Here is a 14111-nt window from a genome sequence, read left to right as displayed (position 1 = left end):
GCCAATGGTTCAGATCGTACTAATTTACTCAGAATATTCGTTGGACATCTCAAAAATAGGATTCAGGTTGCGGTCCAAATAACCGTCAATCGTCTCGATCAATACACTGACAACAAACTCCCAACCGCAAAACCTAAAGCAGGTCGCTGTCGCAACTCGGGTGCCCCGTACATTTGGACAGACATATTATCATTTAAATCCATCACTATCGCCCGAGCGCACGTAAGAACGATTCTAAATAATACATAAGCAGCCATGTCATCGACAACATTACAGTTTGCCCCACTACATTCCTTCGTGGATCCATCGTTTTTCTCGGTTTTGACTGCAAAGAAGTTGAATGAGTTCAAACTTGATGCTTCTGAAAAGCCATTGATTGGGCTCTACAGCATTCCTATATCTACATCTGCGAGTAACAGTGGAATAATCACGTTAGATGGTGATTCTTTTGATGAGACGGCAAGGTAATGTTAATCTCATAATAACTTAAGTAAATATAGACTGATATGTCCATAGTCGTATTTCTGACATTGATTGTATTGCCAATGGGACGTTATTGAACCTGAATACTATCGAAGAATTTAAACATTTCGATAAGAACCGTCTGATTCATGATGAGGGAAAGAAGGTAAACCTATCCATCACGTCCGTCAAACCAGACACTGATAGGGCTACAGATTTTTCAAGCAATTGAAGACGGTGACGTCATAAAAAGGCCTTCGATATTATCCTCATTTTACTTAATCAGCTTTTCTGATCTGAAGAAGTACAAATTTTACTATTGGTTTGCGTTCCCCGCTGTACATTCGGATTGGAATTTTGCAGAAGTGGATTCTGTTGTTCCTGTGAGATTAGAAGCTAGTGCCACATTGACGAGCGCCATAAATAGTTGGCGTAAATCAGTTGATAGAAAATTTCATGGCTTCTTCTTATTAAAGAAGACTTCAAGAGAGTGGAAAGTCGGCAGGTTAAGCGAATGGTCCGGATTTTGGGATGATGCAGATGAACCAGTAGTGAGTAAGGTATCGAGGAACTCAGAAATCTATCCGCTAACGCCTGGGTATAGATCACAGTCGGTTTCATTGATACATCAGCGTTCCCAAATAATCCAGGATGGCCCCTTCGCAATTTCCTAGCATATTTAAAATATCAGGGATTGCTGCGCGTGAAGGTTCTATGTTTTAGAGATCTGCGGACCTTGTCTTCCGAATCGCGGAGCATATGGATGCAGTTTGAGAGGAATGAGGTGACTATGACAGACGATCCACTGCGGATAACCGGATGGGAGCGGAATTCTCAAAATAAACTGGCGCCCAAAGTCGCGGATCTTGGTCCGCTGATGGATCCCAAGAGGTTCGTCAATAACATCTGGTTCTTGTCTCTATGCATTTTCTGACAGTATGCTAGACTCGCGGATCAAGCTGTTGATCTGAATTTAAAGCTGATGAGATGGAGAATAGCTCCTAACCTTGACATTGAAAAAGTTCAGGGTACAAAATGTTTACTACTAGGAGCCGGAACCCTAGGGAGCTATGTCGCTCGTGCTCTTATGGTATGGTTTGGCTATAGCTTAATTGTAAGAATATTTATACTGACTACCACAGGGATGGGGTGTTCGGAAAATTACATTTGTCGACAATGCGACAGTGTCCTTTTCTAATCCGGTGCGTCAGCCGCTGTATACATTTAATGACTGCCTAGATGGAGGAGCGGTAAAAGCCAAGCGCGCCGCAGAGGCCCTGAAAGAGATTTATCCTGGTGTGGACAGTCAGGGGTATTGCTTATCGGTTCCTATGGCTGGACATCCAGTTTCTAATGAGAAAACACAAAAACCAGAATACGAAAAGCTAGTAGAGCTTATCGATTCTCATGATGCGATTTTTTTGCTGATGGATAGCCGGGAAGCTAGGTGGCTTCCTGCGGTAATCGCCTGTGCGAAGAGGAAAATCGTAATTAATGCGGCTCTGGGTTTCGACAGCTACGTCGTCATGCGGCATGGTGTGCGGGGACCTACCGGCCACGAGCGTCTAGGATGCTACTTTTGCAATGATATTTTTGCACCATCGGATAGCTTGACAGACAGAACGTTAGATCAGATGTGTACCGTTACGAGACCAGGAGTGGCCCAAATAGCGTCTGGCTTAGCTGCAGAGCTGTTCGTCTCAATAATACAACATCCATTAAGCGCAGAAGCACCAGCGCCCTCCCCTGCACCGAAAAGCTCAGGCGAGAGTAGCAAATTCCAGCATCCTCTTGGAGATGTGCCTCATCAGATTCGGGGTTTCCTGCACAGCTTCCAGCAGATGAATATTAAAGGCGAGAATTATACTTACTGCTCAGCCTGTTCGGATCCGATTGTGCACGCTTGGGAAAGGGACGGCTGGAGCTTTGTCGTGAATGCATTGAATGTTCAGAAGTTTGTAGACGAAGTCAGTGGCTTGGCCGACGTGCAACGTAGAGCTCACGAAATTGCGGAAGGGGACTGGGACTTTGACGACGATGGAAGCACAGACACGTGACAATAACTATATTGCACGTACATTTGCGTTGTACTTACGGCGTAGCATGCTTATGCCACTACTAGGTGTATTAATAGACTGTACAATACCATCCGCTAATATTACATTCTATATACAAATTTCATCCCCGTATGTTACATTATCAGAAACTGTAATCGGCACCACATAAACAAATATACATCAAGGAGACATCTGCGACGCCGCAAGCTTAAGCAGTTCGTCCTTACTCTTCCCAAAGTTATTTACGTCCTTCACAACTTTGGTCCACACCTCACCGTGATGAGGATCTGCGGCGACAAATTTTGACATAAGATCATTCCGCTCCTCTTCTGTTCCGTAATTCTCCAAGAACTTATACATCATCGCCCAATGGTCGCCAATATCAGAATCCGCCTTAATGACCTTTTCAAACCACGATTTCGCTTTGTCAGCCCGTCTCTCCGACCAGAATAATCTTGCAATAGCGGCGATTAGAATCGGATCATTCTCGCATGTCTTTAAGCCGCTGATAAGCCTTGGCTTCCGCTGCGTTCGAGGTTCCATTGAGACACTTTCTGCCCAGATCGCTCCAGACGTGGGGCATTCTTGTAAAGCTTTAGCCACGAGGTTCTTCGCTTGATTGATGTTGTTTGCTCTTTTCTCGACTCTAATTCTTTCCAACCATAACTCTGGTGATTTAGGATTCGCCAACGCTGCACGCTCTAGTACAGATCTGGATCGAATTATCACATGTTGTGATTCTTCCAGTCTAGAAAGCAGAAGCCACAGAGGTACTGACTTCGGACAGGATTTCGTTCCAGAAATGTATGCCTCTCTAGCCTGCGAAAATCGATTCTCGACCTCGTATATCTGGCCCTTCATCATCCACGCTTTTGCCGAGGTTGGGTATTCATGAATACATTGATTTACCAGCTCTAAAGCCGCCTCTGAATCCTTGAGCTGACGTTCCAACACAACAGACTTGATCCACACTCTTTCCGTGCCTGCTTCCTGACGGGCGCGCGACAAAAGAACTCTGGCACGAGCATGTTGATTATTCTCTGCTTCGATATCAACAGCCGCAAGCCAAATATCTTCGTCGTTGGGATTATGCTCAAACGCACGACTAAGCACTAACCGCGCGCCTTCCAGATCGGAAACATTAAGTTTCTCCTTGGAATAGAGGAGCCATAGATCTTTTGATGTTGGACATGCCTCTACAGCGCTTTCCAAAACACCAAACAAGGAGTCGCGGGTGCCGTGTTGTTTCTCAAGGTTGGTAGCTTCCCACCATAACACCTGTACTGTGGAGAACACGCGTAAAGCGTATGCATATATAGCTCTGGCTGTCTCATAACACCCTCGCGCGACTGAATTACGAGCATCGTCGAGCCAAATTGCCTCCTGATCTTCCTCCTCGAGACCTTGACCAAGGGTTGACCTAATAATAGCCTGACAAGTGACGACAGCACCTTCTCTTTCGCATTTTTCGGCTTCTGTGATCCACTGATCGCGCTCTAGCATACCTCCACGACGCAGCAGTTCGGCAATACCTTTGTTGATCACTATTTCGACTCGTGATGTATTTCCAGCATTCTCTTCAAGTTTAGCTGCCGCAATCCAGATCTCGTGAGAAGTACGGACAGCTTGCCTGGCCTTATTTAAAACTTTTCGGGCATTTTCGTCTGTTTCCAGTCGAGCTAACGCTAGCCAGAGATCAACAGATAACGGAATGAGATCTACAGCGCGTGCTAGTAGAATTTTAGCATTAGTAGGATCTTCTTCAAGATTGACGGCTTCTTTCCACAAAGTAACGCTTTGCGGAATATTCTCAAGCGCTTTTCGGACCACACGCTTCCTCGCGTTGATATCGCCTTCCAGCTTCATGGCTTCCAACCAAAGCTTGACGCTTCTTGGAAGGTTTTGTACTGACTTCGCGGCAATTATCTTTGCATGAGCAGGCTGATTAAGTCGCATGTTCTCTAGCCATACGTCTTCGTTCTTAGGACAGTTATCACAACCCTGCTGAATGAGTTTTCTTGCGGCTGACAGTCTGTTGGCTTGTTCCTCCAACTTTGCTATTGCAATCCAGCCATTGGCGTGTTTTGGATCTGTCTTGACAACCGACATTAACAACTCACGATTCTTCGCAACATTACTGATCTCATCGTTCCGAGTTATAGTACTCGACAAGGAGGTTAAATATCCCTTGGGATCGATATTCGTCGAGCCAGATACCGAATCAGTCCCCGCTTGATCCAATCGCATTCCTAGCATCTTATCCTTTGCTTCTGATATTTGTCGGAAGTCGGTAATAGTACCATCCACAGATGACGTGGTACCCTCTCCTCTGTCAACAGCGTTGTCATATGCTGCTGGTCCTCGGCTAGCAAGCACCGAGTCAGGTACTGCGTAAAATCGCCTCTCTTGTTGGAGTAATTGTCTGCCACGCCGATTTCTACCAGTAAGATCACCAACTTCTGGGATACTGGCCCATTCATAATCCGATACAGTAGAAAGGGCACGTTTAAGATCAGCGAATTGCTTCGACATTTTTGGATTCTTGAGTTCATACTCCTCCTCTTCTCGTTTCTCGCGAGCTTCCCTATAGAGAAGTCACTTATTGATCTACAAAATATCTGCATATTAGCGACCTACCTTCTTGCTTTTCGACGAGAATCCATTCGGTCGTCCACCTCCTTATATATTCTATCTGCCTCCTCGTCATCTTCGTCGTAGGTTCCGCTAGCGAATAGACCCTCGTCATTTTCATTATCTCGAAATCGTTCCTCGTCATCTTCGTCGGCAGCCTCTCCATTCTCTAGAGCCTCTGCTCTCTTAGCTAATGCAGCTTTGATTGCATCTTCTGACGGACCCTCGCGTGCGGGGCCAATATCAGATCGTGTGGTGAAGCCTGTGGCGCCCCGACCTAGTCCGGGGACGTAATTTTCTGGCGCCGGTTCATTCAAAAAGTCCCGACGAGGCGCCGCAAACATTATTGATTAAACTCAACCTATCTTTCAACCACCAGAATCAGAATCACACGTAGCTTGTACGAGTTATAGAACCGCAGTGGAACCGTTGCATTCAAGAGGGGATAGATGATCAGGGAGACTGATTTCCGTCCACGCATGGAAGGTGTCATAAACCAATAGTAACTTAGACCGGGTAAATCTGGTCATAGTCACGTGACAAGCCGCAAGTACACAAGGCGTCATAGTTTGGCTTTGCCTGAAACATATGTCCGCATAGGAAAGTCACTAGTGACTTGTGTTATGGACATAAGGTAATGAAATCCTAAGGATAGAACATACTTCCAACTTCAAATAATTGTGCCAACATAGGTTTCGTAGAGTGGCTGAATAAAGTATCCATAGGAATTTGTGACTAGTTGTGAATTGTGATTATCTGAACTCCCAAGCGAATCTTGAAAATTTCCTACGACCCAATGTTATAGATCCACGCCAGTAGACCGATAGACCTAATAAGAATCATTCCCTTTTAGTGATGCTGCTAGTTTAATATACCTGAAAAATGGGCAAGATTACATCTGCGAAACGAAAAAATGCGGTGGCAGCGGCCAACAGCGCTCCAGTTGAGCGCTTGAACATTTTCAAGATGAACACTGGACTCGGTCAGCACATGCTTAAAAACCCACTAGTCGCTCAAGGAATCGTTGATAAGGCAGATATTAATTCTGCAGATATTGTTCTTGAAGTGGGTCCGGGTACCGGTAATCTGACAGTCAAGATTTTGGAGAAGGCGAGGAAAGTTATTGCCGTGGAGATGGATCCGCGAATGGCTGCGGAAGTTACGAAACGTGTGCAAGGAAAGCCAGAACAAAAGAAACTGGAAGTTATTTTGGGAGATGTGATAAAGGCAGACTTGCCATACTTTGACGTATGCATTAGCAATACTCCGTACCAGATCTCTTCACCTCTGGTGTTCAAGCTACTGAATCTTCCGCGGCCCCCACGAGTGTCAGTTCTCATGTTCCAGAGAGAATTTGCTATGCGGCTTGTTGCCAGACCAGGTGACCCATTATATTGCCGCCTGAGTGTTAATGTCCAAATGTGGGCCACAGTTACACATATCATGAAGGTACGCATAATGCGACGTCAGAAGGACGCAACTAATATGTTTTAAGGTTGGAAAGAATAATTTCAAACCCCCTCCTCAAGTCGAATCATCCGTTGTTCGGATAGAGCCAAAGAATCCTAGGCCCCCAGTTGATTTCGAGGAATGGGATGGACTACTTAGAATCTGCTTCGTTAGAAAGAATAGGGTGAGTGAATGATGAAACGATGTCTCGTGTTCCAGCTGGGGGGCTTACATTGTTCGCTAGACTATCTCAGCCGGATTCAAGTCCAGTGCTGTGACGGACATTTTGAGGAAAAACTATCGTACTTATTGTTCTCAGAATGACATCATGGTTGACGATCCCGTCGATATTAGTATAGTAATTGATAGGGTATTAGAGGAAACAGAAATGGGCAACAAGCGCGCTGGAAAATGCGATGAGGCTGATTTCCTGAAGTTATTATATGCCTTTCATCAAGTAGGAATTCATTTTGCTTAAAAGATGATGACATTCTGGAGTCTGGAGAATTGCTATGTCGGTGTTATGAATTTGCCATATAAATCGCATTTATTGTACAATAGATTATTTTCCAACAATATTACTGCAATGAAGCCGTTTCAGCCGTCCATACTCGTGCTAAGCCGACTTGTTTCAGTTCATATGTGTACACGAAGCTACTCACTCAAGCTAAAATACATTTCCCAGCACGTAGGAGGCACTATTTATGTACGTGCCCATGGTGGGGGCGCACTTGGCTTAGGCGGCTGTTCAGGGACGGCTGTTTCGGGAAGATAGAATGGCAAAGCCTGATACGGTGATTGTCTTGGTGGTCCTGGAGGTGGACGCTCGCGACAATCGCGAGCGAAATGTCCAGCATTTCCGCAGATTCTGCAAATGATATTCGCTGTGTAATTTCGCTGATGCGGGCAATCGTACTTCCTATGACCTAACTCACCACCTACAGAATACCAACGTTAGTATCGTATGTAAAAGATGCCCGCAAATTTGACTTACAGTTTTGACAAGCCTGATTTTCATCGTCTCTCAACGTGCCGTTCAATGCCGCCAACTCTCGCAACTGATTGCGTTTCAGCTCGTTCTGGCCTTCTGGAATTGAGGCGGCCTAGAGAATAGTTAGACTCACTTTTCCACAACAAAGCAGTGATGAATACGTGCCGTTTCTATAACTCTGTTAACAAGTTTAATGGCCTTTTGCACTTTGTCCTCGGTATCAGCAATAATCAAGCAATGGAGGTCTTCCTCCAAATTCGACTGATAAGCAGCATCCGATCGGCCTTTGCCTTCTTTGACCGAACCTTTGCCACGAATGGCGATCTTAGCGCCCGATTCTTGTTCCATTTTCTTCAATGTATTTCCTCTGGGGCCAATTAACTGACCAACTATAAAATGTTAGAATCCTGCCACGAAATACTACTTTCCCAAGAAGATACCAGGACTTACTAAAATTAATCTCAGGATAATCATTGACAGGCACAAAGACCTTTTCCTGCGTCTTAAGAGGTCTTCTGTAATCGGATGGTGGCCGAAAATCAGGAATCGTCCTCATCGCCTTTTCAACCAGTTTGTGGCGCTCATCCTCAAGCTTTTTTCGGTAACGAAATTCTCGAGTATTGATACGTTTGCCGTTGCTATCATATTGTGGTGGGGGTGATGGGGATCTATTACCGATTAGAACAGCATCACTCGCCACTTCAGAATGCTCTTACCGTTCACCATCTTTTGGCACAACGTCATTGATTCGTAGCTTTTGAGAAATCTCTTCGATTCGCAGATTCAGTACGTAGGCCTACCGACAGTTACTATTCTGGGTCCAGTCCACACCTATCATTCAATGAAAACATTTACCTCGACTTGCTCAGGAGTCATATTTCCAGTGATACTAGTCGGCATATTGATCAGGTTGGCAACATGATTCTCTTCAGCGGCAGCCCAGCGATTGCGCTTGCGCTTTCTTGGACCATCGCTGTCTCTAGTTTGTGGGCGACCGCGTTTCTCGTCAAATGTACTGCCAGGTGGCGGAGGAGGGAATGTCTCCGGATGATCTGGAGGTGGCGGGGGGGGCGGTAGGACTCCATCAGAAGGCGGCGGTGGAGGAGGTGGAATTGCATAATCTGAAGGAGGAGGAGGTGGTGGTTGTTGAGTAGCGGGAGGAGGTGGTGGTGGTGGTGGCACGAACGCATCAGGCATGCCTCGCCGTCTGGCACCCAGCGGAATATTGTTCGTTCCTAAATAAATTAGACTCTTAAATATGCAAATAAACTTGAAACGTATATACCTGTTATGCCCACCATACTGGTTTCTGTCGTAGGTAAAATATACTAAATCGTGTGTGCGTAGAATAGGCGAGATCGTTTGGCCAAAGGTGATTCTGAAATTCCTCAAACGTTGGAGTTGCCGTAGAACTGGTAAAATTCTGCCCGCGCAATTTTGGGGTTAGGGCTGATCATAAGATTTTGAGTTTCGCGTCTAACTGTTCATGCCTCACCGTCCAATTAGGGTTATGCCAGCGTAACAAGCCACCGAAGTTCGGTGGACATGTAGGACGTCGTCCGCTATCTGGGGGCGAATGGCGGACAGCGGCACTGGGCCGGATTTTGACGAAACGGGCATGCAAAAGTGGTACAACACCCTTGATTCTTGTGCCTCAGGGGCAGAAGCGAATCGCGTCCAATAAATTATCCAGAGCTACACTAAACGTCCACAGTGGCCCAGCTGATATGGAATCCTGAAGACAGCGCTTTTTCAGATTCTCTAGAGGGATAAGAGTTGAGCTACCATATTATCAGCCCATATGGCACCATTAGTGTATCTCATCACTTTGGATTTTTACGACATAAAAAGTTACATACATGTGTCTGATTTGAATAATTAAATTTCATGCATCTACAACCGTTACGCTCATTTTATAATGACTCAGTTTAATTGGTAGCATTATTGCCACGTTCAGTCTTGTTGTCTCATTTACGCGCGCTGAGAATTGAGTGATTTGTTTATTCGAATCGCGAGTGCGGCTCAAGCTGTGAGTCCGGAACAGGATGCAAATCTAACACGCTCGAACGCGCCGCAAACACGCGTCGTGTTCTTCGTGTAATAATACAGAAGAGGACTTCGGTGTGGAGTGTATAGACCAGCATGGCCTGCCAGTTGCGCAGTTCTCTGAGACCGGCAATGGGCGGAACCGTCAGTGTTTGATCGCTGTCGACCAGTAATTAATTTATCGGGGCTGCCAGTTCCTCGTGATGTTGTTTAATTATTTAGTTCACGTCGGCTCGGCCATTCATGCAATTAATTAATATTTCACATTCGACGCGATGACTGTCTTGCCAAGACTCTGGCGTTACACAGATCGGATGCTGTTGCGCGCGTTTCCGCGACGCGTCAACAACGCGTCCCTCTCTCATCCACAATTCGCGAAACAGTAACCGTCCACAGTGGCCCAGCTGATATGGAATCCTGGAGACAGCGCTTTTCAAATCCTCTTGAGGGTTTTGCCAATAGTGAGTGGTTGTTCGCGTCATTGCGGATCAGGAATCCGACACTGCCGGCTGCAAGACTCCCTGCACGATCGCGCTCGGACGTGGATTCGCGCCGTAGACAAAATATCAGATCGGATGGTCGTGGTCGCAGATTCTGTGCTTCTCGCTTGGTTGTAAATATGGCCGTCTTTCCCCGCTGCTGCTGGCCCCCTTCCTCGTCATCGTCTTACGGGGAACATACTAAGTCGCCTGGCAAGCGACACAGTCTGCGGAGAGCCAAGAGGGGAGCCTGTAACTGGCTGAGATCCTCTTCGATCACGAGCGAGTATACTTCAGAATTCCTACAACACCTGGTCATTTGGCTAACATTAATGTAGACAGACAGTGTTCTCAAGTGTGGGCAAGAGGACAGCATGGAACCCGGGGTGAGTCTGAGTGGCCAGAGGCAAGCCATTTGGTACACTGCCGGTTCTAGCAGTTCGTCCTCTACTGGGGGCAAGAGGAGAGTCCAATACGAGTATGGTGAATCGATCGCCAGTTCGGGCGAAGCGTACTCGACTATGGGCACGGGGGATAAGAGGAGTCCTGACAGAATCCTCTTTAATTCGATATGCTGATTCGCCTCGAACAATGTCAGTCCAAGGATGGCGAGATCCAAGCCACTTGGTCACTACCAGTTCGGGAACGCGTACTCGAATGTGGGCGAGAGCAGCCTGGATCCAGCTGACCAATACGGTGAGACCCAAGCCGCGGTAGCACAACTGGTCCGGCAATACGTTCTCATCTGGGGTCATGAGGGGAGTCCTGACGGACTGAGATCCTCTCTAATTCGAGTGCGCTCATTCGCCCTGGAGCAAGGGTAACCAAGGATGGCGAGATCCAAGCCACTTGGACACTACCAGTTCCGGGGACGCGTACTCGACTGTGGGCACGGGGGATAAGGAACGGTGTTAGAATTTTCTCTATCACCATTATATTCCTGTTATTTGTCTATGTATATGTATATGAATATATACATACATATGAGAGGCCAGTTTCTTGGAGCTGGCCGTTGTTACTTGTGACCCATGGCAGGGCCTAACCACCAGACATTTTTGTTGTATTTCTTGCTAACTTTGTATGTCTGGTCGGCCGTCTAATACAAGTAAGTGTGCATTCCTGACGGGTAAATTGGATAACCCTAACCTTCTCGTGCTATAGGTGTCCAATTAGCGGCGACCGTTGCTGGGTTGTTAAACCCGTTTATTTGAAGTCGCATTCATTGCTAGTAACGCATTGCCGTACTAATCGATTTCAGTCATGGCATCTGGATTCGGACTCACTGGTGGTAAGAGCCGATGTTACGATTGTGAGTCTTCCAAGGTTATATATGTATCTATTGCCGGTCGTTCTAACCATATCTACATAGTGTGGGTTGACTTGGCTCAGTGCGAGACCGAATTCAAGAGCGGAGCTATCGAGCGATCAGCATGTCAGACTAAATTGGCTGACTTTATTGAATGCCTGGATCATAAACGAGAGGTATGTTGACAGCTTGATTAATGTAATGGGATCCTAAATGTAATTGCAGAGAGCTAGGCTCGAGGAGATCCGTGAAGAAATTCTACAAAAGAATAAAGGTGATCCACCGAGACGGCCTCAGAGAGGATTGCTCGCCCTCAACCAGATTGAATAGCCGGTGGCATTGTAGTCAAGACCGTCGAACCTGCAGGGACAGAGACAATCGATTCACTCATTCAGACCCGCTCGATAGTGGTCTGTAAGCGCGTTGTTTGAAATGTGTTTAGGACATGTATATAGCGAACGGAGTTTTGTAGCAAACAGCGATTCAATTTGAATTATGGGCGAGTGCATATCTTCGTTCGGAGGTCACGCCCTGGTCAATAGAGATCCTCATCATTGTTAAGAGATGAATTAGTCTATTAGGATTTATCACTATAATGGATTACTTGTCGGCACGATTACTACCATCTGTGATACTTCTGTCCGTAATATACCCTCCCCGTTTTGTTTTAAATTGTAGAAGCCCTTAATCGCTACTGCTTGTGACGCCAGGCTCTTACCTATTACCATATTTAGTTAGGAAACACTCCTAGCTTCTTATCTGATACAAGACAAGTAGAAAATAAGCAGAACACTGCTATCTCCCCTTTACTATGATCGAATTGAGAGAAGGGGGCGAAACCTCGCGGTTCATATGCGAGCAGTTTCGTGACACTTGCAACCCTACGCGTTATCTACATTGGGCTCTAATACACGGTCGATGATAGATACGTTTGCCAAAAATTTTTTTCTCTTCGCATCCATCGATTTGCATAGCTGAAGTCGATTCGAATTATTGTATCAGTTCTATTCTTTCAAATAAATATTTATATACCAGTGGTGTATAAATATTCTCATTTTTTAAGTCGCTAATATTTTCAATTTGTTAGCCCAGCATGGCTGACCAGCAACTCACCGATATTGACGGAGATCAGATCGAGTCCAACTACGATGAAGTGGTTGACTCTTTCGATGACATGGATTTGAATGCCGAATTACTTAGAGGTAAGCTAATAGTCATGCTGCTTGGTACTGGATCGATCATAAAGCGTGGTGCATGTGATGTTCTGGCTTGGTTATTTTGGCTGAGTTTGTAAATGCGTTTGGGAATTTGCTATTGACTATTGTATAGGTATCTTCGCATATGGGTATGTTCTGCCATAGGACAACATTTCGATGTTAGGAAATATGAGACGGAACTAAGGTCAACAATACAGTTTCGAGCACCCATCATCCATTCAGCAGCGTGCTATTATGCCCGTTATCAAAGGTCGGTAATGTCTAGTTTGAAATTTCTCAGAGTGCATCTGACATGAGAAATTAGGACGCGATGTCCTTGCTCAGGCCCAGTCTGGTACTGGTAAGACTGCAACTTTCTCTATTTCCGTGCTGCAGAAGATCGATCCCAGCATCAAGCAGTGCCAGGCCCTTATCCTAGCTCCCACTCGTGAGCTTGCCCAGCAGATCCAGAAGGTCGTTGTTGCTATTGGTGACTATACTAATGTCACCTGTCACGCTTGCATTGGCGGCACTGCCATTCGAGACGATGTGCGTATTCTTCAAGAGGGTGTGCAGATCGTTGTCGGAACTCCTGGTCGTGTGCAAGACATGATCCAACGCCGAGCTCTTCGAACAGATAATGTCAAAATCTTCGTCCTCGATGAGGCTGACGAGATGCTCTCAGTAAGTTGGTTTGATAGTGGGATTAAGTGTTTTCTAACGAGAAGTTCAGCATGGCTTCAAGGATCAGATTTACGACATCTTTCAGTTGCTTCCTCCTTCCACCCAAGTTGTTCTTCTTTCTGCTACCATGCCCAAGGAGGTTCTCGATGTCACCACCAAGTTCATGCGTGACCCTGTCAGAATATTGGTGAAAAAGGACGAATTGACACTCGAGGGTATTAGACAGTTCTATATTGCCGTTGAGAAGGAGGAGTGGAAGTTAGATACTCTTACCGACTTGTACGAGACCGTTACTATCACACAAGCTGTGATTTTCTGCAACACTAGAAGAAAAGTTGACTGGCTTACGGATAAACTCACCGCCAGAGATTTCACTGTCTCTGCCATGCACGGAGATATGGATCAAGCTCAGCGTGATATTATCATGAAGGAGTTCCGATCGGGCTCCTCTCGTGTGCTTATTACTACCGACTTGCTCGCAAGAGGTATCGATGTTCAGCAAGTTTCCTTGGTCATCAATTACGATTTACCTGTCAACAAGGAGAACTATATTCACAGAATTGGTCGTGGCGGTCGATTTGGTCGAAAGGGTGTTGCCATTAACTTTGTCACCAACGAGGATGTTAAGGTCATGAGAGGTAATATGCGTTTTATGAGACTGGATGGATCAGGAGAGTTTGCTAACAGTATTGCACAGATATTGAGCAATTCTACAGTACTCAGATCGAGGAGATGCCTATGAACGTGGCCGATCTCATATAATTGTAAAATTACGGGCAGTGGACTGATTTTCGCTTTGATTTTGTCATT

At 45.9% G+C, this 14111-nt stretch overlaps 7 protein-coding genes across 7 annotated transcripts; 5 read left to right on the top strand and 2 right to left on the bottom strand.

Annotated features, from left to right (window-relative positions):
• Window positions 1–133: 133 nt before the first annotated feature.
• POJ06DRAFT_252489 (uncharacterized protein) lies at window positions 134–2626 on the top strand. The gene is made up of 6 exons (XM_056187533.1): window positions 134–464; window positions 517–628; window positions 678–1013; window positions 1067–1353; window positions 1408–1552; window positions 1605–2626. The coding sequence occupies exons 1-6, from the start codon at window positions 256–258 to the stop codon at window positions 2517–2519; spliced, it is 2004 nt and encodes a 667-aa protein (XP_056043820.1). The 5' UTR covers window positions 134–255; the 3' UTR covers window positions 2520–2626.
• POJ06DRAFT_252486 (PRP1 splicing factor, N-terminal-domain-containing protein) lies at window positions 2627–5602 on the bottom strand. Its single transcript, XM_056187532.1, has 2 exons — window positions 5157–5602; window positions 2627–5103 (listed from the first exon to the last, which is right to left on the bottom strand). Exons 1-2 carry the CDS (start codon window positions 5492–5494, stop codon window positions 2700–2702), a joined length of 2742 nt encoding a protein of 913 aa, XP_056043819.1. The 5' UTR covers window positions 5495–5602; the 3' UTR covers window positions 2627–2699.
• Window positions 5603–5906: 304 nt separating this feature from the next.
• Window positions 5907–7121, top strand: POJ06DRAFT_222459 (S-adenosyl-L-methionine-dependent methyltransferase). The gene is made up of 3 exons (XM_056185652.1): window positions 5907–6599; window positions 6646–6783; window positions 6844–7121. Exons 1-3 carry the CDS (start codon window positions 6033–6035, stop codon window positions 7075–7077), a joined length of 939 nt encoding a protein of 312 aa, XP_056043818.1. The 5' UTR covers window positions 5907–6032; the 3' UTR covers window positions 7078–7121.
• Window positions 7122–8989, bottom strand: POJ06DRAFT_252481 (uncharacterized protein). The gene is made up of 7 exons (XM_056187531.1): window positions 8876–8989; window positions 8446–8825; window positions 8307–8386; window positions 8041–8258; window positions 7756–7979; window positions 7594–7702; window positions 7122–7537 (listed from the first exon to the last, which is right to left on the bottom strand). The coding sequence occupies exons 1-7, from the start codon at window positions 8889–8891 to the stop codon at window positions 7302–7304; spliced, it is 1263 nt and encodes a 420-aa protein (XP_056043817.1). The 5' UTR covers window positions 8892–8989; the 3' UTR covers window positions 7122–7301.
• A 1239-nt stretch (window positions 8990–10228) lies between these two features.
• Window positions 10229–10812, top strand: POJ06DRAFT_252475 (uncharacterized protein). The gene is given in 4 exon segments (XM_056187530.1): window positions 10229–10401; window positions 10454–10572; window positions 10586–10660; window positions 10680–10812. 2 exon segments carry the CDS (start codon window positions 10256–10258, stop codon window positions 10503–10505), a joined length of 198 nt encoding a protein of 65 aa, XP_056043816.1. The 5' UTR covers window positions 10229–10255; the 3' UTR covers window positions 10506–10572; window positions 10586–10660; window positions 10680–10812.
• A 317-nt stretch (window positions 10813–11129) lies between these two features.
• POJ06DRAFT_102733 (uncharacterized protein) lies at window positions 11130–11951 on the top strand. Its single transcript, XM_056183937.1, has 4 exons — window positions 11130–11220; window positions 11277–11424; window positions 11485–11597; window positions 11647–11951. The coding sequence occupies exons 2-4, from the start codon at window positions 11376–11378 to the stop codon at window positions 11749–11751; spliced, it is 267 nt and encodes an 88-aa protein (XP_056043815.1). The 5' UTR covers window positions 11130–11220; window positions 11277–11375; the 3' UTR covers window positions 11752–11951.
• A 563-nt stretch (window positions 11952–12514) lies between these two features.
• POJ06DRAFT_267961 (P-loop containing nucleoside triphosphate hydrolase protein) lies at window positions 12515–14063 on the top strand (the record flags this gene model as incomplete). Its single annotated transcript, XM_056189278.1, has 6 exons — window positions 12515–12623; window positions 12751–12766; window positions 12836–12888; window positions 12943–13301; window positions 13351–13939; window positions 13999–14063. 6 exons carry the CDS (start codon window positions 12515–12517, stop codon window positions 14061–14063), a joined length of 1191 nt encoding a protein of 396 aa, XP_056043814.1.
• Between the last annotated feature and the right edge of the window lie 48 nt (window positions 14064–14111).

Source organism: Lipomyces tetrasporus, assembly GCF_029532465.1.
Source record: "Lipomyces tetrasporus strain NRRL Y-64009 chromosome Unknown POJ06scaffold_5, whole genome shotgun sequence".
Classification (NCBI taxonomy): domain Eukaryota; kingdom Fungi; phylum Ascomycota; class Lipomycetes; order Lipomycetales; family Lipomycetaceae; genus Lipomyces; species Lipomyces tetrasporus.
The sequence above is the reverse complement of the archived record's forward strand: the minus strand, read 5'-3'. Positions and strand labels throughout refer to the sequence as shown.

What these genes read in the sequence shown, in the direction of transcription:
- POJ06DRAFT_252486 (XM_056187532.1), bottom strand. Translation starts at nt 5,494, where the DNA reads ATGTTTGCGGCGCCTCGTCGGGACTTTTTGAATGAACCGGCGCCAGAA. An exon ending in TCTCGTCGAAAAGCAAGAAG is followed by an intron (nt 5,104 to 5,156) that starts GTAGGTCGCTAA and finishes ACTTCTCTATAG; the next exon opens with GGAAGCTCGCGAGAAACGAG.
- POJ06DRAFT_252475 (XM_056187530.1), top strand. Translation starts at nt 10,256, where the DNA reads ATGGCCGTCTTTCCCCGCTGCTGCTGGCCCCCTTCCTCGTCATCGTCT. An exon ending in TCCTCTTCGATCACGAGCGA is followed by an intron (nt 10,402 to 10,453) that starts GTATACTTCAGA and finishes ACATTAATGTAG; the next exon opens with ACAGACAGTGTTCTCAAGTG.
- POJ06DRAFT_102733 (XM_056183937.1), top strand. Translation starts at nt 11,376, where the DNA reads ATGGCATCTGGATTCGGACTCACTGGTGGTAAGAGCCGATGTTACGAT. An exon ending in TAAGAGCCGATGTTACGATT is followed by an intron (nt 11,425 to 11,484) that starts GTGAGTCTTCCA and finishes ATATCTACATAG; the next exon opens with TGTGGGTTGACTTGGCTCAG. An exon ending in GCCTGGATCATAAACGAGAG is followed by an intron (nt 11,598 to 11,646) that starts GTATGTTGACAG and finishes ATGTAATTGCAG; the next exon opens with AGAGCTAGGCTCGAGGAGAT.
- POJ06DRAFT_252481 (XM_056187531.1), bottom strand. An exon ending in TTATCCTGAGATTAATTTTA is followed by an intron (nt 7,980 to 8,040) that starts GTAAGTCCTGGT and finishes AACATTTTATAG; the next exon opens with TTGGTCAGTTAATTGGCCCC. An exon ending in TTAACAGAGTTATAGAAACG is followed by an intron (nt 7,703 to 7,755) that starts GCACGTATTCAT and finishes ACTATTCTCTAG; the next exon opens with GCCGCCTCAATTCCAGAAGG.
- POJ06DRAFT_222459 (XM_056185652.1), top strand. Translation starts at nt 6,033, where the DNA reads ATGGGCAAGATTACATCTGCGAAACGAAAAAATGCGGTGGCAGCGGCC. An exon ending in CAGTTACACATATCATGAAG is followed by an intron (nt 6,600 to 6,645) that starts GTACGCATAATG and finishes ATATGTTTTAAG; the next exon opens with GTTGGAAAGAATAATTTCAA. An exon ending in GCTTCGTTAGAAAGAATAGG is followed by an intron (nt 6,784 to 6,843) that starts GTGAGTGAATGA and finishes ATTGTTCGCTAG; the next exon opens with ACTATCTCAGCCGGATTCAA.
- POJ06DRAFT_252489 (XM_056187533.1), top strand. Translation starts at nt 256, where the DNA reads ATGTCATCGACAACATTACAGTTTGCCCCACTACATTCCTTCGTGGAT. An exon ending in TCTTTTGATGAGACGGCAAG is followed by an intron (nt 465 to 516) that starts GTAATGTTAATC and finishes ATATGTCCATAG; the next exon opens with TCGTATTTCTGACATTGATT. An exon ending in ATGATGCAGATGAACCAGTA is followed by an intron (nt 1,014 to 1,066) that starts GTGAGTAAGGTA and finishes GCCTGGGTATAG; the next exon opens with ATCACAGTCGGTTTCATTGA.